Raw genomic sequence first — 20,245 nt, 5'->3', positions numbered from 1 at the left:
TCCTCTCAGAACAAAAAAAAAGTCAGTGTTTCCCTCACAAGTTGGAGGACTGGCTTGCTGCTTTCCTTCTGTCCCTCCCAGGCCCCCTTCTGGCCCCCAGGGATCAGCCCCAGACTTCACCCTCCCAGCAACTGAGTGTGTTTTGCCCGGGGAAGGAGCACCCCGCAGAAGGTAGCTTGTTTTTGCTTGCCAGATAGCCCAAGGTGTGGGACCTCTGGGGGAGGGGTGCATTCCAGGAGAAGGGCTTGGAGTAAGGAAGGAGGGAAACCCACACCCTGCTGCAGCTCCTGAGGGACCTCTGAGCTGACCAGCACTCACCAGCGCACACACTCACTCCAGAGAGACTTCGGAGCTGGCCGGCACTCACCAGCGCACACACTCACTTGGAGGCTGGATCTCAGCCACTGCCCTCTCCACCTGCTCCAACCCCCAAGATCCAGGGCCTGTTCCCCGAGGGGTAGTAGGCCCAGTGGACTTCCACTAGCTGGGGCCCCTGATGCTACAGCCCCAGAAGTCTGACTCAGAGTTGGCCCACCCCTGCCGGGTCCCACAGGCAGCCCCCTTAAAGTTCCAGCCCGGATATTGGACTGGGGTTGAGTTTAGACTTAGAGCCCTGCTTTCCTGTGCTGGGGGGTGAATGCAGAGGAAGATTGGGCAGGGAGTAAACTTGGTGGGAGATGCCCACTTCCTGCAGCTCTCCAAAGGAAGGAAGGAAGAAAGAAGGGAGGGAGGGGGGGAAGGAAGGAAGAAAGAAGGGAGGGAGGGAGGGGGGGAAGGAAGGAAGAAAGAAGGGAGGGAGGGAGGGGGGGAAGGAAGGAAGAAAGAAGGGAGGGAGGGAGGGGGGAAGGAAGGAAGAAAGGGTCGGAGGGAGGGAGGGAGGAAGGGAGGGAGGGAGGGAGGGAAGGAAGGAAGGAAGGAGGGAGGGAGGGAGGGAAGGAAGGAAGGAAGGAGGGAGGGAAGGAAGGAAGGAAGGGAGGGAGGGAGGGAGGGAAGGAAGAAAGGAAAAAGAAAGGAAAGGGAAGGGGGAGGGAGGGAGGGAAGGAGGAGAGAAGAGAGGGAGGAGGAATTCCCTGCCTTTTTGATTAAACGTCCCGGGTCGGGCCTGCCCAGTTAACGAGACCGTTAATTAAGCTGAGCACGATTCAACTGACAGGAAGGCCCTGCGCCCCGCAGAGATGTTCTGGAAACCAAGCAGTCCACGGCCTAGCGCCAGTGGGGCACACCAGCCACGACGCCCCCGCCTCCCAGGGTTCCAAGCAGGCCAGGACACTCTCCCCGCCTGGGCTCCGGGCCGCTCTCAGCCGGCCACCCCCAAGGGTTCCCCAGAAAATTCACCACCCCCTCACCCACCCCACTCCCACCCCCGCCATCCCTCTCGCATCCCTGCCCGGATGTCTAGGCCTGAGCACCCATTGCACCCCGCCGGCGTCCTCTCTGGCCCGCCTGGGAGCGCGCGGTCCCGAGGTTCTCGGGCAAACCCGAACTGCAGAGGACAGAGGCTAGGCTCGCTGGGTCTCTCCGGAGCGCCACACCAGCCGCTCTCCTCCGGCCTCCAGGCGGCGGGGCTCAGCCTTCACGCCCGCTCTTACTCGGGGGCCCGATTCCTTCCGGCGGCGGGCGGTGCTCTGCGGCGCTGCGGGACGCTGAGTGTGTGTGCGAGGCGCGGCCTATATTTACACCCCAAACAAAATAATTACACTTTTGTCGGAGGGAGAAAGCCAGTGATTAGGCGTAGGCTCTTTGCGGCAAAACAGTTTCTCAGTGGTACACCAGTATAATTTTTCACGGCTGGCTGAAATCAAAGAGGGGAGGTAATGAATCCGGCGAGCAATTTAAATTTACAATTTGTAACGCCGCCGCCGCCGCGCAGACCCGGCCGAGAGCGCAGCTCGGAGGCGCTCGCTGCGTTTGTTTAATGTTAAAGCCGCGCTGGCTCTTGGGGGTGGGGTGGGGTGAATATGCGTGTTGGGGGTAGGAGCGGCAATGATCGAAGTCGGGAGAAGACGGGCTGGGTCGCACAAGATGCCAAGAGAAGTGGGCAAAGCGCGCGCCTCTCCGGTCCCCCCAGCCACCCGGGCCCCCAGAGCGCGCGTTTCCCAATAAAGCTGCCACTCCCGGCCTTTCGAAGAGAGGGGATGCTTTAAGAGGAGACAGGAGAGAGACTGGCTGCCAGAGAAGACCCCCTTTCCTGCTTGGCTGCAGAATCTCCCAGGCCGGAGGCTTTCCGGTGAGGAATAGGGAGGTGCAACTGAAACGACCTCTTCAACCCGCGGGTGGGTCAGCTCCAAACGTCCGGAAGCGCCCTCATTCCGGCCGCTGCCCCGTGTCCCGGGCTGGAGAACTCAAGAGAGGTATCCCCCACGCCCCAGCTCAGCGCTCCTCAAAACTCCCACCCCAGGCTAGTGTGCGCCTCCTCGTCCGTAATTAATTACCGAACTCGAGGGGGAATATGCAAACCGCATATCACTAACTCTACAGGGCTTAAGTGATTGGAAACAGATTATTATCTTGTTTGTCTTTTGTCTGTTTTACTTATCCCGCCGCCGTCTGTCGAGTTGTAATGTTGATACTCTTTACTCTAGGAGGAAGATTTTTATATAGTAAATTCCATCAACATCTTGTATAAGTGACATTGCGTCTCCATGCATTACCCTGTTAAGACACAAGCGGTTTATTAGTTACATATAGGAGGGGATTTCGCTGCCTGGTCGCCATCTGTTAGCGCTGTTAGGGCGGGATGAGTCTAATAGCTGGTCTGCTGGCATTTTCCGATGCTGTGCACCGGGGAAGGTGGTGGGCTAGAGAAGGCCGGGCGGGTTCTGGGCAGCTTGGCTGAGCCCGGGTCCAGGGAGTTCTGGAACTGGGGCTGAGCTGTACTGAGGGTGAGGCCCCCAACGCAACTCTAGGGGACTGCAACAAGGGCAGGATCGGTGAGTTCGCCTGCAAGAGATGGAAGGTCAGACCAGGGCTTCTGGAAACAGAGTCCTCATCTCCTGCAACCAAACATCCAGCCCCAGGTAACCGACGCTCATCCCTACTCAGGGCTGCTCTCATCTTGTTCCCTCTTCCTACGACCTCCCTGGCCTGGCCACACGGTGGTTGGAGACTGGCTATGCATTGAAGCTCTCTGGGAGATGAGGACAAGTGGGTCTGAGATTCAAACACAGCTGGCTACACAGGCCCCCAGCCACCACCAGTGGGTAGGCAAAGCCTGGGCTGGAAACACACACCAGACAGGGCACTTTGCATATTTTGTGGGGTTTGGGGGAGAATGGGCTCAGTGTGCCTAGTCTGGAGCAGAGAAGAAAGTGGTCGGATGGAGGTTTTTAATGATCATGAAGCACCTGGTGGGGGTGCAAGTCTTCCCCCCACACCCCAAAATCTGCACGATGCCCAATAAGGAGCATTCATCTCAGCATTGAGTCGGATGCTGGATTTGGAAGCTCCAGCAGAGAGGCCAGGTGAGGAGAACAAAAAAAAAAGAGAGAGAGAGAGAAATGGAGAAAGAAAACAAGGGAGAACCAAGAGAAAATGAAACAGAAAGAGAACAGATTCTGAGCATAAGAGAAAAACGGAGACAGAAAGGAAAACAGAGATGTGGCAAGAACTCGGGAGAGACAGAAAAAGCCCAGTGAGACAAAGACGGAGAAGGCAGCACGATTCACCTCTGCCGGGAGGCTGAGCACCTCTCTCCTCTCCGGGTTCTTATTTCTTTCCAGCTCTGCCCTGCCAGAGCTCAAGGATCCTTTAAGCCCAGGCAGGCAGGGCCAAGTGCTGCCAGAAACTGCAGTTCCATTTGAAGTCTCTCATGGCCAAGCCTAGGAGGCCAAGTGAGATTCATCCTGCCTGTTCCTGGTTGAGCTGGGCTCTAACCAGCCTTACTACTGTGCTCTGTAGATGCCTGTCCCCTGACAAGCTAGAGGGTCAGGTAACAGCACCAACAAGCAGAAGCTGCCCGGGTTAGGGATTCCTTTTCCAGAGGGCTGGCTGGTGAGTCAATGCTCCACTCTGTAACCAGCACTCACCAATTCCCTGTCCCTAGCAAGATCACCTCCCCTAGATACTGTGGGGGACAGTGCCAGACCTGAAGAGGAACGGGGACAAGTGGGCATCCCTGAGCCCCAACACAGGCATCCACAAGTCCTGTTCCCTCAGCCTCCGAATCCACAAAGGTAAGCGCAGCTAGGAGTACACACACAAACACAAATACAAACATACCCCCTCACACACACATACACACACACACACAAAAAAGCCTACAGGAGTTGCATAAACAAAAAACTACTGTTTGCACAAATACACACATTTGCAGGCACACACACACACAGCGACTGGCACACAAACATAGCTCTTCAAAATTCTGCACTCACAAACACAACCAACCCAGCTCAGTCTCATACACACAGGGTCTCAAGCATGCACTCCCCTCACCTACACACAAACACACACATTCAGATTTTTTAAAGTACACCTTCACATCAATGCTTGCAAACACAGACACAAATACTCTTACGTGAATGCACGCGTACACATGAAAACACCCTCACACTTATGCGTCCTCAAATAAGCAAACACACATAGGCACAGACCAACAAAAATAAAAGTGCACACAGTGATAAACACAAACATTAGCAGGACCATACACAATTACAAACACACGAATCTGCAAACACGAAAACGCACACGCAGAAATTTACTCACCGGATTGATGGTACTAACACAATAAACAAACGCAAAAATGGAATTCTCAAACAGCGAGTACACAGTAACAAGCTCAGGAAACACACCCAAACAAACGTTCACAGCCAAGTGCTGGCACAAACCCCTCTAGCTCCAGCCCTTGGTCCCAGGCCCTACTCCCTCAGCCCCCTTTCCAGAAGCGAAACGAAAATCCTGGTTGCCCATTCCCGGCTTCCCCAACTTGGAGCCCTGGTGGCCACGCTGGCCCCAGGGGAAAGGAGGCCTGGTCCCTTCTCCTTCTCAGACCCACACACCCCCTCCTCACACACACCTGCCAGCATCTCCCCCCCCCCTCCGCTCTTAACACACACTCTCTCTCCTCGCACTCTGGGCGCCCTGCCGAGCACGGAACACACGTGCGCCGCTTCTCCTGCGCCCAATGAGGGGACGAACTTGCACACCCAGCCCTCACGGCGTGAATGCAAACAGCGTTCTCATAGTCGCTGGTGTCCCCCGCCTCAGCCGTACGACCCACTCACCACAGTGCCCCATAGGCTGACCTGGAATCTGGAAGGTGCAGCGAGGAAAGGAGAGACGTGGTGAGTGCCACCTCCGAGCTGTCTGCGGGAAGACCCGTCCACCCTGAATCTCCCCCTGTCCACATCTCCCTCAGAGCCCCGTGAGCAGCGCACTCAGGCCTGAAACTCTAAAGTTCGGGACCAGGCCAAATGGCACCCCTCCTCCTCCCCCGCCTCCCCACCCTGGGCCTGGGCCTGGGCTCGGAGGCCGGGAGGGGAAAACTACCCAGGCCGCGCGGTCTCTACTAGCTCTCTCCATGAAAAAGGCCCGGCTGGGCCCCAGCCCCGTGTATGACAAAAAGAAGCCGGGGCCGGCTCCAGGAGCCGGGAGAACCGCGCTGACGCAGCTTCAGGGCGCAGAGGGGGCGCGGGGCTGGGGGAATCCAATCTGGGCTGGCTGGGCTGGAGAAGGGGAGGGAGGTGTGGGGCGTGGGGCAACTTCTGCAGGTTCCAGGGATGGCGAAGGGGGCAGGGGTACCTCCCAGACTAGGCCTTGGAACCCGTGACCCCCAAATATTTGTGAGGAGAAAGAGAGAGGAAGAGAGTCGCAGTTTTCGTATCGCGCTGCCCCCGCCCCGTCAGCCCCAAACTGGAAGGTAAATACTTACTTAGCCTCCGAACCAGGTACAAGCTTATACTCAACAATACTGATGCCTTGTTTTTTTTGCTCTGTCCGGACCGCAACGCTGTAGCCAATTTAGATATGCTATAAATTTAAGAGGTTTCCATGGCCACGGTGCGCCCATTGGCCGCTGGGCCCCCTACGTGCGGCGCCACGTCACCAAATCTGAATAAGGATGCGCGAATTACGCGGCGACCAGACAAAGATGAGGATCCGGACCGCTTGAAAGTGGGGGAAAGTGCCGGCGCCTCCGCCACCGGGGAAAGCTGCTCCGCAGCGCCGAGGCCAGCAGCCACCCGAGATACCTGGGGAAGCCCGGAACAGGCGCCGGGGCGTGCGGCCCGTGGCATGAGGTTGTGAACGCCACCCCCCCACCACCACCATCACCACCCTACTCCGGGCAGCCCAGCGCCAGGCCAGCGATTGCCCAAGGACTTGACCGGCTGAGTCTTGGTCCGGACCAGACTCGCCCTGCAGCTGCTGAGACAAGAGGCGAAGGGCAGCGGAGGGCCCGGCAGGCCCGAGGGCCAGGGGCCCAAAGGGAGGGCAAGGCGGCCGAAGCCGCCGGGGCGCGGGGCTATGATGGTGCACTGTGCCGGTTGCGAGCGGCCCATCCTCGACCGCTTTCTGCTGAACGTGCTGGACCGCGCGTGGCACATCAAATGTGTTCAGTGCTGCGAGTGCAAAACCAACCTCTCGGAGAAGTGCTTCTCGCGCGAGGGCAAGCTCTACTGCAAAAATGACTTTTTCAGGTAAGAGGCCGCGCCGCGCTGCTGCCTGCGCGCCCACTCTGCGCGCGCTCCACTGGGGCGCTGGGGAAGGGGAGACCCCCATACCCATCCCAGCCTCCCCGGACCACAAGCTTAGATGGGGAGCGGGCAGCACTTTGCTCTCCTCCTGTCCTTGGTCCAGGAAAGGTCCCGAGCCCAGGCGGAGGAAGAAGGACGCTGCTTCTCTGCCTCACGTTGGCTCGAGGCCGGCTCAGAGCGCTGGCGGGGCAGAGGGAGGAAGCCCTGACAAACTTGCTATCCACTCCTCTCCGCCCCTTCCAAGCAGCTGCGACCCCAAGACAGAAGCTTCAAGCCCCGTCCCGAGAGAGAGGAAGGATTTTTGCCTGAGTTAGAGACGCCTGGAGGCTTCTCGCTCCAGGCAGAATGTGTGAGCGCATTGGCGCAATCCCAAACAGAAACTTCTCAGCTCCAGAGGGGGCCCAGCAAGGAAGGTCTCCCCTGGTGAAGGGAGGAGAGAACCTCCCCCCCTCCGCCTCCCAACCCCTTAAACATTTCCTCCCATGTTGAAAAGCAGAAACGAAATCCAGGCTGAGAATCAGAACCTCTGGGGTCTAGACTGGGCTGTGGCACCTCCCCCGCCCCCCCACCCCTGAGGGCCCTCTGGCCGGCCAGAGCAGATCACCTCTCTGGGCCTCAGTTTCCCCAGCCTGGAAGCCAGTGGAGTTTGGGGCAGCTGAGCCCTGCCTGTTTCCTCTGGGCACCCAGAGCCGGCTTTGTGAACAGGAATTCCCCGCGCTGAGGAAGGGGGGCGTGAATCACGCCATAGAGAAAGGCAGCCTGCCGGCCCCAGCGACTCCGCACTGGGAATTTGAATAGGAGAAAATGTCAGCCGCTCCTTTACACGTGTAAACTCCCTGGACCCGGAGGCCCGATGCCCCTAATGTAGCAGTGCTTGCAAAGCGCCTAATGATTTTTGATAAGGTTCATATGGCCAATTACGCTGCCGGATAAGGCCAAAAGTGACTTATGGCTTCTAATGCCCTCACTACATCAATGTCACCCAAATTCGCCCTGTTTAGAGACATGGGTGTAAGTAGATGTGGGGTCCTCCCCCACCCCACCCCCAACCTGAGCCTCACCCGTCTCCCATTTCGGAGGAGGCTGGCTTTCTCCCTGAGCTCAAAGAAGAAAGAAAAGGAATGAGATCAGGAACGCGGGAAAGCGGGGATTTGAGAGATTCCTGTCCTGGCCTTGCAGGGTCTATGATTGTCCTCTATTCACATTCCCCTGCTGCCTGCCAGGCCAGAGGTTTAGGGGGGCTGAAACTCATCCCTGCTCTCTAGGGTCCGTCACTATGAGGCCCTGCTGTCCACAGCTCCTGATTAGCTCCAGTGGGTCCCAGAGCGGTGGATTGGAAAGCCTCTCCATTGATACTGGAAATCAGTGGAAGGTTCCCTCCTTTCTGCTTCCTCCTTCAAGCCTAGGAGAAGGGCTCCCCACCTCATGACTAGGCTCAGCCAGCCAGGCAGATTGGCCCTAGCTAGGCACCAGCAGACTAGAAAGGATCCAGGAGGCAAAGCCACCAAGTGGCCCAAACCCTCCCAGCCCGGCTTCAAATCATTCATGGACTCTGAGTTTGCCTGGAGCAGCCCAGGCAGGCCTGGCAGGGGTTGGGTTTGGGGGAGGACATCTTGGGGTGCTCTGGGCTCTCTTCTTGGCTGAAGGCTGCACCCACTGCTCACCCCTTCCCAGCTCAGGAGAGTCTGAAAAGCCCCAATGGAGGCATGGCAGTCCCAGTCCCCAAAACAGCTCAGGACATTTGTCCCACTTCTCCCGCTCTGGCCAGAGCGCTCAGGATTGGGGTTCCGTTTGACAGATATGGAAATGGGGACTTCACAGAAGCCAGGTCGGGTGGGAAGAGGTCAGGGGCTGGGGAGGGCTGGATGCGGTCCCATCCCACAGTGACGGGCACATTGTGTCCACAGGCGCTTTGGCACCAAATGCGCCGGCTGCGCGCAAGGCATCTCGCCCAGCGACCTGGTGCGCAAGGCCCGGAGCAAAGTCTTTCACCTCAACTGTTTCACCTGCATGGTGTGTAACAAGCAGCTGTCCACCGGAGAGGAGCTCTACGTCATCGACGAGAACAAGTTCGTGTGCAAAGACGACTACCTGAGCTCATCCAGCCTCAAGGAGGGCAGCCTCAACTCAGGTAGGAAGCCTGGGCCCCTTACTAGCCTTCGGCCTTAGCACCCTCCCACCGTGCCCAGCCTGGCATTCCCTACTTGGCCCCCCCGTGTGCTGTCTGTGCTGAGCTTGGAGCTCATCAGCCCCAGGCAGTTCTAGGGCAAGGCAAGGGGGTTAGAGGCTAGAGAAGAGAAGTGGCTATGGAGCAGGTTTTACAGGGGATCTGAGATCTGCCATCTCTTCCTCACCCTCCTCCAATTCAGGAGCCTTTTCCAAGTTGCCCTCCTCTCCTAATTTGGAAGCGCACAATTCCCCCTTATGTGTCATTTGAGCTCCAGGTAATTTCTAGATGCACTGGAAGGACATTAATTGAGGTCTGGAGAGAGGAGGGAAGGGAGAGGACGATCCAAGCCCCAAGGGAATCTGTGCCCTCCTAGTCCCCTCTCCTTGAAAGTGGGAGTTCTCCAGAGGGTACGCCTCCCCCTACCCTTACCCAGGTACTAGCTGAGACGCGCGGAGAGGGCTTAAGAGCGCCCCTCCAAAGGCCCAGCCCCGCCTGGAGAGAGTGGGCGGGCACCGGGTCCCTGGGGGAGGGGCTGTCGCAGGTTTGGGAGGGAATCCAGCGGGGCCGGCCGTAGCCTGGGCCGGCGGGAAGCTGCCACTGGACTGAAGAGGCGTCTGGCCGTCGCTGACGCCGCTGTCCCCTTCCCGATCCGTCCGCCCGCAGTGTCATCCTGTACGGACCGCAGTTTGTCCCCGGACCTCCAGGACGCACTGCAGGACGACCCCAAAGAGACGGACAACTCGACCTCGTCGGACAAGGAGACAGCCAACAACGAGAACGAGGAGCAGAACTCGGGCACCAAGCGGCGCGGCCCCCGCACCACCATCAAGGCCAAGCAGCTGGAGACGCTCAAGGCTGCCTTTGCCGCCACGCCCAAGCCCACGCGCCACATCCGCGAGCAGCTGGCGCAGGAGACCGGCCTCAACATGCGCGTCATCCAGGTGCGGCCCGGGGCGGGCACAGCTCCTTAGCCCCGCTGGCCTGGGAGCCGGGAGCCTCGGAGGAGTCTCCCGCCAAGCTTCCTTGGCTACGAGCGCGCCTGGTTCTGGTCTGGGAGCAGACCGTGCGCCCGAGTGGGGTACTCGCCCGAGGTCGGGGACTGTGAACCGAAAGATTCCATCTAGCCCTGCTGTCCTCCTGGTGTTGCGATTTGGGGGAGGGTCACTTTACCTCTCTGAATTCCGCCCCCCGCCTTGCTCATGGAAGGTTGTAAGCCTCTCTGGGGTCCGGGATCCCTCTTTACCTCCCACCTTTCGAGCAGAGAAACAGGCGATGCCCCCTCCCTCCCTGCGCCGAAGCGCGGGCAGACAAACGGCCAGAGGCTGGCTCCGGAGCCGAGGGGCCGAGGTGAGAGCCGTGCCGGGAGGGAGGCCTTTATAGAGCCGTCAGGCCGCGGGCGAGCCGAGGAGCAGGAAGCCCAAGTCTTTATGAGTCGCCCCACGGGTCCGCGAAATCCTTCACCCTTGGCTGGTTCGCCGAAGCCCCTCTCCACCCCTCCCGGCCTAATCCGGCCCGGCCCCGCCTCGGGGGAGTCCTGGTGCGGAAGAGGCGGAAGGACCCAGCAGGGGCAGCCCAGTCAGGAAAGGGAGGAGAGGGGAGGAGAGGACACTCCTGATCCTGAGCTCACAGCCCCCTCCTCTGTCCCAGGTGTGGTTTCAGAACCGACGGTCCAAAGAACGCAGGATGAAACAGCTGAGCGCCCTGGGCGCCCGGAGGCACGCCTTCTTCCGGAGTCCGCGGCGCATGCGTCCGCTGGGCGGCCGCTTGGACGAGTCTGAGATGTTGGGGTCCACCCCGTACACCTACTACGGAGGTAAGGGGCGCCCCGGGATTCGCTGCTCCGCACCTGCCCTATTCCGGGAGCTGAGGGCGAAGGGTCCCGGCCAGCACGCTTTCTGCCGCTCCAGGACATCGCCCTCTCGCTGGACACACAATCACAGACACGTGTACACTCACCCACATCTCCTGGACACAAAATCAGATACATGGTCTCACCCATACAGTGATGCACACAGAAGCACACACGAGATACAGTGACACACTCACCCACGCAGGGCACAAGGTGCACTCACACTTGCATTCAGAGACTCCAGGGACACACGTCTAGACACGATCGCACGATCACGTACGGGTAAATTCCACCCTCTCACACACCGGTACACTCACGGAGACACAACCCCACAGACGCGCACACTCCCACCAGTCACACTGAGGCCAGTACTGGCAAATCCACATGCATGCCGCCCCCACGGACAGACACACAACCTTCCTGCCGCCCTGTGCCTGGTGTACTTGGCAGGAGGTGGATTCCGAGCACTGGAGGGTAGTGTGAGGGGAGGGAATGGGGGTCTGGATTCATTCCAAGCCGCCTGCTCACTAGCATCGAAGGCAGCAACTCCTGTTCCATGTGGCGGGGTGTGTGTGCCCAGCATCTGGCAGTGTTAGCCCAAATGCCAGCAGTTGCTCTGGGCAGGACTGTAGTCCACCCTCCAGCCCCGAGACCCCTGGGGTTCCTACAGACTGGGGGCACAAGTGTTGGGCCAACCCCACATTTCCACCGTCTTTGGGGCTGCAGAGAGCGAGGAGCCCCAGTTTACAAAGGGCTTCAGATGGTGGTACCAGGCTTGGGCCTGGGGTGAGCTGTCCCCTTGTCACCTCAGCTTTTCCTCCTCTCACTTCCCTCACACTGGATTGGTGAACCATCCCAACTCCCCCTACCCGGTTTTTTCAGCTCCTTACCCTGAGCCGCATTGCTTGAGTTCACCAAGCTCACGTCCTGTTCTTCCCAGGGCTGAGGGCTCAAGAAAGCACCTCTCCTCTTCTGTTCTGAAGCTTCTGAATTTGGAGAGACCCCAAGACTGCCTATGTCTGAGAGGCATCTGCACTTCTGAGTTGTAGCGCAGGTTAGGAAGAGGCAATTTCTCTTAGAAAGTGGGTTCAGTGGCAGTGTTGGGAAGGCAGGAGCTAGGCACCCAGGTAGAGGCGGAAGGGAAGGGAAGATAACCCCATCACTAACCTCAGCACATCCGGAAGCCTGAGGAGGGATTAGACCTTGAGACCCGACCGGGGCCCCTAGAAATTGTGGGCAAAATGCCAGGCTGTGCTTTTTTTCAGGGCAGAGACCCCAAGCAGTGGCAGGGCTCAGGCTGGAGCGCCCCAGCCGCCCAACCCTGGACAGACCCCCAACCCTGGACAGCCCGGATGGTGGGCGTGTCTTCTGGAGTCTCCACTCACCGACTCTCTCCACCTAAATTTGCCTCTTTCCCTACAAAATCTGGGCCCGGAGCAGCGAGTTAGTGGGGGCGGTACCGGCCTGGAATTTTTCCCCGCCTGGGTAATTAACCAAGGTTTCCCCGAGGACCAGTTCGCCCCCGCCCCGACCTAACCCACCGCCTCCTCTCCCTGCGCGCTGGATGGGGTGGGGAGCTGGATACGGGGGGCCCCTCATTCCCCGGAATGGTGGGGAAGACTCCCCAGCCCCCAGCGAGGCAGCCCCGCCTAATCCGCGCTGGGAGATCCCGGCGGTGGCGACCGGCAGCGGGCGAGAAAGGGGCTGGGCGGCGGGGCCGGCGGCTCCCCGTGGGAGCGCGGACAAAGCCCCAGCTGCGGCTTTTGTGCCCTTTTCAGACGGCGTTTGTTCCAATTACCTCCGGCCCGGCCGCCATATGGGCGGAGGCGGCGCGCACGGCGCCGGGGCCGCGGCCTTCGCTGGTTTTCCGGCTCGCTGCGGGCCGCGGCCGTCTCCCATCCCTGTCCCTTTGGGGCTCCAAATTCGCCGCTCCCCATCTTCCCCTTCACTTTCGGGGAGAATTAAATTAATGGTTTTAAAAAGTAATTGGCAACCGTTTTAGCTGTTGCTTAAACTGCCTCCAAGCCACGCCTCCAGACACCCCCCATTTGGACAGATTTCAGGGTTTGGAGAGGGAAGAGGGTGGCAGGGGGCATCAGGAACTCGCCCCTTGACTGAGATCCCAGGACTCAGCAGGGGGAGTGGATTTGCAGAAGAGACTCAGGCTTCTGGACTCGCTGGTTTTCCCGCCGCACAAAGCGGGTGCCTGGTACCAGGTGGTCTTTTCGTGACGTCCCCCACGTCAGTCCTTCAGGGCCCCACATGGTGGGGGAAGGCAGGATATCCCGAAGGTTCTGGAAAAGGGGCTACGTGGGGAGGTCAGAGAGTTGATGCAGATTTGTTGAGGCAGAATGGGTTTGCAATCCGGAGTCCCTGCACCTCCTGAATTTGTGGGCAAAATTCTCACCCTTGCATTTTCCTCGAGAGAGAGCCCATAGCTATCAACAGCTTCTCAAAAGGTCTCAATGTCCTCAGATGCTTCAGAACCTGGGGGTGCTGGCAACACCAACCCGGGGCAAGGCTGGAGGACCGAGCTTCTACCCCGAGGCGCGCGCGGAGCTCTGGGCATGACCCAGAGAATCTTCGTGTCCTCCTCCCCCTCTCCCAAATCGCTGGAGCTCAGTTTTCTCTTTCACAGGCTAGGCGAGGTCGGTACAAATGGTCTCACCGGGATCGACGCGTGGACCGTACTTGGCGAGGCGAAGGACTTGGACTGGGTTGGTGGGGCGCAGGGACCGAGTTTAGGGCGCCAAGGCCGCCCCGCCCGGCCCAACCCACCAGTCGCTCCTGCCGCGGTCCGGATCCAGTTTCCCCCGGCCCGGTCGCTTCCCGGTCTCAACCATTTCGCGCTCTGCTCTGTCCGCTGGTTGGTCCCTGCCCGGTTCCTCTCCCCGGGCCTGTCAGCCTCCGCTTCTCTGGAGGTTCCTGGGATTCATCTCTGATCCACCGTCTTGCGTTCTCTGGGCGCATCGACTTCTCTCCATCTTCGGGCTTACTCCTGACTCTCTCGCCGCCGCCCCCGGGGGTTTCCACGCGTGTCTCTAACCGCGGCCGTCTCTCCACTCTCTGCGTCTCCTCGACTCCTCCGCGACCCTCCGATGTCTCGGGCTTTCGGGTCTCAGCCGCGGACTCCGCGTCTCTGGGTCTCTTTTCCGCCTTTCTCTCTGTCCCTCTGCCGATCTCTCCGTCTGTCTCTCGCTGTCCCGCATCTCTGTGTCTCTCACCGACCCTAAGACACTCAGGAATCATTGTCTGTCTCTGCGTCTCTGGCCGCCGCTGTCTCTCTGCATCTCTAGGTGTCAGGGAAACTGTGACCTTGAAGTCTCCGAGTTTTTGCCGCGTGTGTCCCCCACGGTCTCGGAGTCTCTCCCGTCTCTGTGTGTAGTCTCTGGCAGTCTGAGTCTCTTGCCCTTTCGAGATCTCTCATTGTCTCTCTCCCCAACCCTCCCCGTGGGTCTGCGACGTCCACCGTCTCAAAGGGCGCCGGCCTCCGCGGGTCTCTCTAACCTCGGGTCGGTGTCGCGCGCTCCCCTCTCTCGCCCGCCCGGGTCCCCCACCTACTTCGCCTTCTCTCACCGCGCCCTGTCTCCTTCCCGCTCCCCCTCCGCAGACTACCAAGGCGACTACTACGCGCCGGGAAGCAACTACGACTTCTTCGCGCACGGCCCGCCTTCGCAGGCGCAGTCCCCGGCCGACTCCAGCTTCCTGGCGGCCTCTGGCCCCGGCTCGACGCCGCTGGGCGCGCTGGAGCCGCCGCTCGCCGGCCCGCACGCCGCGGACAACCCCAGGTTCACCGACATGATCTCGCACCCGGACACACCGAGCCCAGAGCCGGGCCTGCCGGGCGCGCTGCACCCCATGCCAGGCGAGGTGTTCAGCGGCGGGCCCAGCCCGCCCTTCCCAATGAGCGGCACCAGCGGCTACAGCGGACCCCTGTCGCATCCCAACCCGGAGCTCAACGAGGCCGCCGTGTGGTAAGGCCGCCGGGCCGCCCCCCGCGCTCGGCCCCCGGGGGCCCCGCCCCGAAGCAGCCTCCTGAAACCAAAACGCCCGACATGGACGCGGTGGGAGACGTGGGTGTCCCTCGGGGGTTCTCTCTCGGGTCCGCACTCAACTGGCAGCTGCTCCTCGGCTGGGCGCCGAGGGGGGGCCGACCCCCATCTCCACCCCGCGGGCTCTCCAGGAGCCTCAGCCCACCGCCAGCACTCTCCCAGCAACCGCGAGCAATTTCTTGGGACCAAAGTCAATACTCCGGAGGGTCAAGAGATTTCGAGCACGCTCTAGACTTTCCCCGGGCCCCCACCCACCCACCCAGCCACCGCCACCTCTTTGGACTGAGAGAGGGTGAAGCCAAGGGGCGGAGACGGTGTTTTTCCCTCTCTCTGCAATCCAAGTGACATTTTGTAATCTTATTTCTCGCTGTGCTTTCCCCGTCTTTAAAAAAAAAAAAAAAGATGATAAGAAAAGGAGGAGAGAGATTGAAAGAGAGGGAGAGGAAACGGGGCAAGATGAGGAAGAGAGAGATGGAGACAGCGTCAGCCAGAGGGAGAAGACGGAGAGCGAGCGAGGAACTCGCGTGAACAGGGAGCCAGCAGGAGGGAGACCGAGCCACCTGCACGCTGGCGCTCCCTGGTGGCCAATCCTGAGGCTCAAGGTCAGCTTCTCTAGGAAGAGGGCTGTGGGTCAGGACGTGGCCAGCCGGGTCCAGCTCCCGCTCTTCCTTACTTTGACGTTTATGTTGAGCCCGAGGGAGCAGGCCGGACTCAAACACGCGCACATCCTGCTCTCCCCCTGGGTGGGGCGCCAGGGTTGCTGGGCTCAGACCCACAGACCACCCTCCCTGCCCAGGGCCTGGAGGCTGGGCCGTCAGGATGTACAATATTATACTTTTTTGGAAGTTGAACGCTTCTAGTTTCGTTATTTTGTATAAAGAAGAAACAAATAAAGTATGTTTTTGTGTTTACTGTTTATTTATTGTACTCTAGTTATCCGGGGTTGGACATTTTTATATTTTTAAGAGGATGTAGGGCAGAGTGACAGAGGGGAAGCAGAAAGAGGTTTACCTAAAAAAACAAAAAAAAACAAAAAAAATCAACTTTTTTTAAAAAGAAAGATTAATAAAAAAAAAAAATCTTTTTTCCCTCAGCGCTGTGTGGTTTTCTTTTTTTGTCCCTACCTTGATAATGACTCAGAGCGAATGAAACCATTCCTTTCCCTGGTTCTGGTCTCTGACATTAAACCCTTGATGGATGCAAAAACCTCTGCTCACCCAAAGGGGGAGCTCTTCTAGTGACTCCCAGGTTCGTGAAAGTGGCTGTCCTCTTTTGACAGCTACTACATGCCAGGCACCGTATCTCCTCATGCTTTATGTAATACCCTGCTCTAACACAGGCCTGCCCAGCATATAGTAGGTCTTCAGAATGTTTGATGAATGAATGAATGTGTGATTTGTTTGTTGCCAGCACATCAAAAGAATTACAGCTTCACTCCTAACTATTCCCCCTTGTAATTTCTGGTGGCCCAAAAAAAGAGCAGGCTGGTAAGCTGATGCTGGTTATCTGCGAGGCTATGTTAGGACTGAAGTGCGCCTCCTCCCCAAAGTGAGGCTGTTGGGCTCTGCAAATCTTATGCAGTGAATGCTTGTCTTTAGGTAAAGGCATGAGGGAAAGAGTGTCCAGTGAGATTTAGGAGGCCTGAGGCCACTACCTAAAACAAGTCACTCTCCCTCTTTGACTCAGTTTCCCTACTTGCAAAAGCAGGGGTTGGAGAGAGTGCTTCCTACATTCCCTTCCAACTCAAACGTCTGTAATCCCAGCCCTTTAGGAAGCTGAGGTGGGTGGATCACCTGAGATCAGGAGTTCAAGACCAGCCTGGCCAACATGGTGAAACCCTGTCTCTAATAAAAATACAAAAATTAGCCAGGCATGGTGGCAGGCGTCTGTAATCCCAGATACTTGGGAGGCTGAGGCAGGAGAATCGCCTGAAGCCGGGAGGCGGAGGTTGCAGTAAGCTGGTACTGCCTCACTGCACTCCAGCCTGGACGACAGAGCAAGACTCTGTCTCAAAAAAAAAAAGAAAAAGAAAAAAAGAAAGAAAAGAGAAGATAAAAGAAAAGAAAATCAGGAGAGGGAGGTAAAAATAAATAGAAGAGTGTCCTGCATTGGGATCACTTTTCACCCAAGCTTGGGGTGAGAGAAGCGGGCCCATTGTAGCTGCAGCGGGGGAAGGTGGGGAACAGACCACCATGGGACAGGCACATGCTCAGAGCCCCACTCTTCTGCCCTTTTTCTTTATGTGTTCCTCACAAGAATCATGCAAGGTGGCTTGCCTTTTTCTTTTCTTTCCTTACAGCACATTTGTCTTTATCAGACCAATGCTACTTGCTTGTAGAAAATTTAGAAATCTCAGATAAACAAAAGGAAGAAAATGTCACCACCCAGAATCTCAAGCACTACGGAAATCTAGGTGACACATTTTCTTTCAGACTTCTTTTTTCTTTTCTTGTTTTTTTGGTTTTTTGTTTTGTTTTGTTTTGTTTTTTCATTTTGAAACTAGAGATCATACCCTATACTCAATATGTGGTCATCTGCTCTAGTGCACTCAACAATAGCTTCCAGATGTATAAACTGATCTTCATAGACAGAGCTATGTCATTCTGTGTAGTCACTGCTTAAAGTTCTCTTCAATGGCTGAGCCATCCTTTTATGGTTTTTGTTTTATTTTTAACCAATTCTATTGTTGGATATTTGGGTTTGTTTCCAATGTTTCACCACTTTAAATCACATCAGAATATCCTTGCAGCTGAATCCTTGGACGTGTATCAGGGTAGGTATTATTGGCCCCCTCAGGGTACTCAGAGAGGTTGAGGGACCGGCCCAAGGTCACACAGCTGGGAAGTGGCAAAGCTGAGATTCAAACCCATGTATTGGGTTGTGTTTCTACTTCTTTATGGTGCCCTAACTGTAACGGATTCTAGAGGCCAAGAGAGAATTTGCAAGGTGGACCTCATCTCTGGCGGGTCCCTGAATGCTTTCTGGGCATGTGTGAACTTTACAGAAGGGCTCACTTAGAACTTACACCAGAGCAATATGGGGGAAGCGAAGCTAGGGGGAGGAGAGGACTCACCCCTTCCTCAAACAGGGTTGTGACAGGGAGATAGAGGTTGGGGAGAGAGGGGAGGGGAGGAGGGGTGAAAGAGATGAAGAGGAGGGGAGGGAGGCAGGAGAATAGGAAGGAATAAGGAAGAGAGGAAGAGGAAGAGAAGGGAGAAAGGTTAGGAGGAGGGAAAGGGGAGATTAAATCTGTGGGAGGAAGAGCCCCCATAAGTGTGCCAAGTCACCTACTGCTCATGCTCCATGGCGTCCGGGAACCCCCCAGCCCCTACCCAGATAGGACACTTAGACCCAGAGGCGTCCTTCAGTGAAGGCAGCAGAGTGAGGCTACAGGATGAGAAACCACAGTAGAACCAAGCCCTCTGCCCCTTTCTCCAGGTACAGGCACACACATGCACACACACACACACCAGACAGATACATACGGGCCCACACAATGAACACTTACACATGCAAATACATGTACATGAACAAAAACACAAGCATATACAGAAGCATGTTCACAGGCATATGGATACACACACACACACACACACACACACACAAAGCAGCCACATGGACACACAGCTGTGCATACACACAGAGACACAGACAAGGGCACAATGGTAGGCACACACATCTACATACATATGCACACACATGTATATTAACAGACATTCACAGGCTTGTGTACACAAATGCACACATCTACAATATGTCTAACCCCTGCAGACACACAAAAACCCACACACCATGTCCTTGCACACATGCTAACACACATGTACACAGGATATATACCTGCCCCTTAAATGCTCACAGCTTCAGTCTGGGAGAACTGGGAGAGGAAGAGGTCCCCCTTTATGTCAGGAGACTTAAATAACCCTGGGGTGGCCCCATCAAGATCTCCAAGGGTGGCTCCAGAAGCAAGGTTCCAGGAGAGGTGCCATGATTTCTGCATGATCAGTACTTGTGGACACACTCCCCATCGTTCCTTCCTCTGAGTATTCACAAGTGAAGAGGGTTGGCAGCCTAGGTCACCTGAGAATGGGATGGAGGCAGAACAGAGCAGGAGCTCTGGGATCCAGGACACCACCTGGCTGAGGAACTGGAGGTTGCTCACTATGTCACCTTTCTGGTCACTATGTCCCCTTTCTGGGCCTCAGTGTGCTCACCTGTGAAATGGACTCTCAACATCATTTCCTCTACAGGGTGTGGTGAGGATGGAAGAGAAGTGACTCAGCCTGTCACCAAGGTTCAGGAAATCTAGGGCCTGGGTTACATCCCCATGTCCATGTCTCTCTCTCACACACACGCACAGACACACATGCACACACACACACCAGCTTCCATGGAGGGTGACAAGAGGAGAGAGAGAGCCTGATTCACACCGAATTCACTCCCACTCCCGTGAGCTCATTTTAACTCCCCATGTGCTTACTGGGCCCAGGGGCTCTGGGAGGAGACACTCTCCCATCCCAGCCCTGGCACAGTGCCCCTCCAGGTGTACAGCCATGATACTGGGTGCACATCGTTAAGGAGGCAGTTCCTGAGAAAGGCTGGGTGGGGAAGGGGAGCAGTTGGGAAGGGACGTTTGTCTTTCAGTATCCACAACCATTTTCTCAAAGTATGATCGGAGGACAATGCTTGCTACTAATTGTAGCCCCAGGTCCCACCACTTATGGCTTGAATTGTCCTCTGGAGTAGGGCCCAAGATGCTTCACATTTAGCTCCCCAAGAGATTCTGGCACCTCCCAAACATGCAAGACCACTGCTCAACATGATGCCACCTGTCTCCAAACCCATTGGCCAGCATCTCATCCAATCCTCACAATGTCCCTTCGAGATAAGCATTGTTCTTCCTACTTTGCAGATGGAGAGACTGAGCCCCAAGAGGTGAAGTGAGCTGACCAAAGTCACACAACCAGGGAGTGGCAGAGCCAGGTTTTGAATTGAGAACTTTTGCTGCAAGAGCCCATATTGTCCCTGGACCCAGGACAGAGCCCAGTGCAGATTCTAGTAACTACATGAATGAATGAATGAATGAATGAATGAATGAATGAATAAAATTCAGCTACTATAAAAAGGGATTCTTTAAGAAAGAGCTTAATGAATAACCTCACTGGCTTTTGCTTAAAACCCCCTCCCAGGTTAAACAAAGCTAGCCAGAAGAGCAGAGGGCATCGTGAACATTGCCAAGGTCAGAAGACATAAGGATGTCTGGTTTCTCCATGTTCGCCCTCCTCCCTTTCCTCCTCCATTAATGTATCTGCTCATCTCCTTCTATCTTCATCGCCTGTATTTATTATCTCTTAAAAATAAAAGATTTCTGAGCGGAAAAAAACATCCCAGGGCATACAGGCAAAGAGGCAGGCCAGGCTCTCCTGCCAGTGCCCTCCAGCACTGGAAAAAGGGGGACCTTGCCTGTCCCCTTGCTGCTCCTAGGCTA

At 56.8% G+C, this 20,245-nt stretch overlaps 1 protein-coding gene across 1 annotated transcript; it reads left to right on the top strand.

The window, feature by feature from the left end:
• Positions 1 to 5,077: 5,077 nt before the first annotated feature.
• LHX5 (LIM homeobox 5) lies at positions 5,078 to 15,163 on the top strand. The gene is made up of 6 exons (XM_002823796.4): positions 5,078 to 5,279; positions 5,951 to 6,632; positions 8,597 to 8,820; positions 9,523 to 9,800; positions 10,507 to 10,672; positions 14,319 to 15,163. The coding sequence occupies exons 2-6, from the start codon at positions 6,460 to 6,462 to the stop codon at positions 14,684 to 14,686; spliced, it is 1,209 nt and encodes a 402-aa protein (XP_002823842.1). The 5' UTR covers positions 5,078 to 5,279; positions 5,951 to 6,459; the 3' UTR covers positions 14,687 to 15,163.
• Positions 15,164 to 20,245: the final 5,082 nt, after the last annotated feature.

Source organism: Pongo abelii, chromosome 10 (genome assembly GCF_028885655.2).
Source record: "Pongo abelii isolate AG06213 chromosome 10, NHGRI_mPonAbe1-v2.0_pri, whole genome shotgun sequence".
NCBI lineage: Eukaryota > Metazoa > Chordata > Mammalia > Primates > Hominidae > Pongo > Pongo abelii.
The sequence above is the reverse complement of the archived record's forward strand: the minus strand, read 5'-3'. Positions and strand labels throughout refer to the sequence as shown.

What these genes read in the sequence shown, in the direction of transcription:
- LHX5 (XM_002823796.4), top strand. Translation starts at nt 6,460, where the DNA reads ATGATGGTGCACTGTGCCGGTTGCGAGCGGCCCATCCTCGACCGCTTT. An exon ending in TGCAAAAATGACTTTTTCAG is followed by an intron (nt 6,633 to 8,596) that starts GTAAGAGGCCGC and finishes TTGTGTCCACAG; the next exon opens with GCGCTTTGGCACCAAATGCG. An exon ending in TCAACATGCGCGTCATCCAG is followed by an intron (nt 9,801 to 10,506) that starts GTGCGGCCCGGG and finishes CCTCTGTCCCAG; the next exon opens with GTGTGGTTTCAGAACCGACG.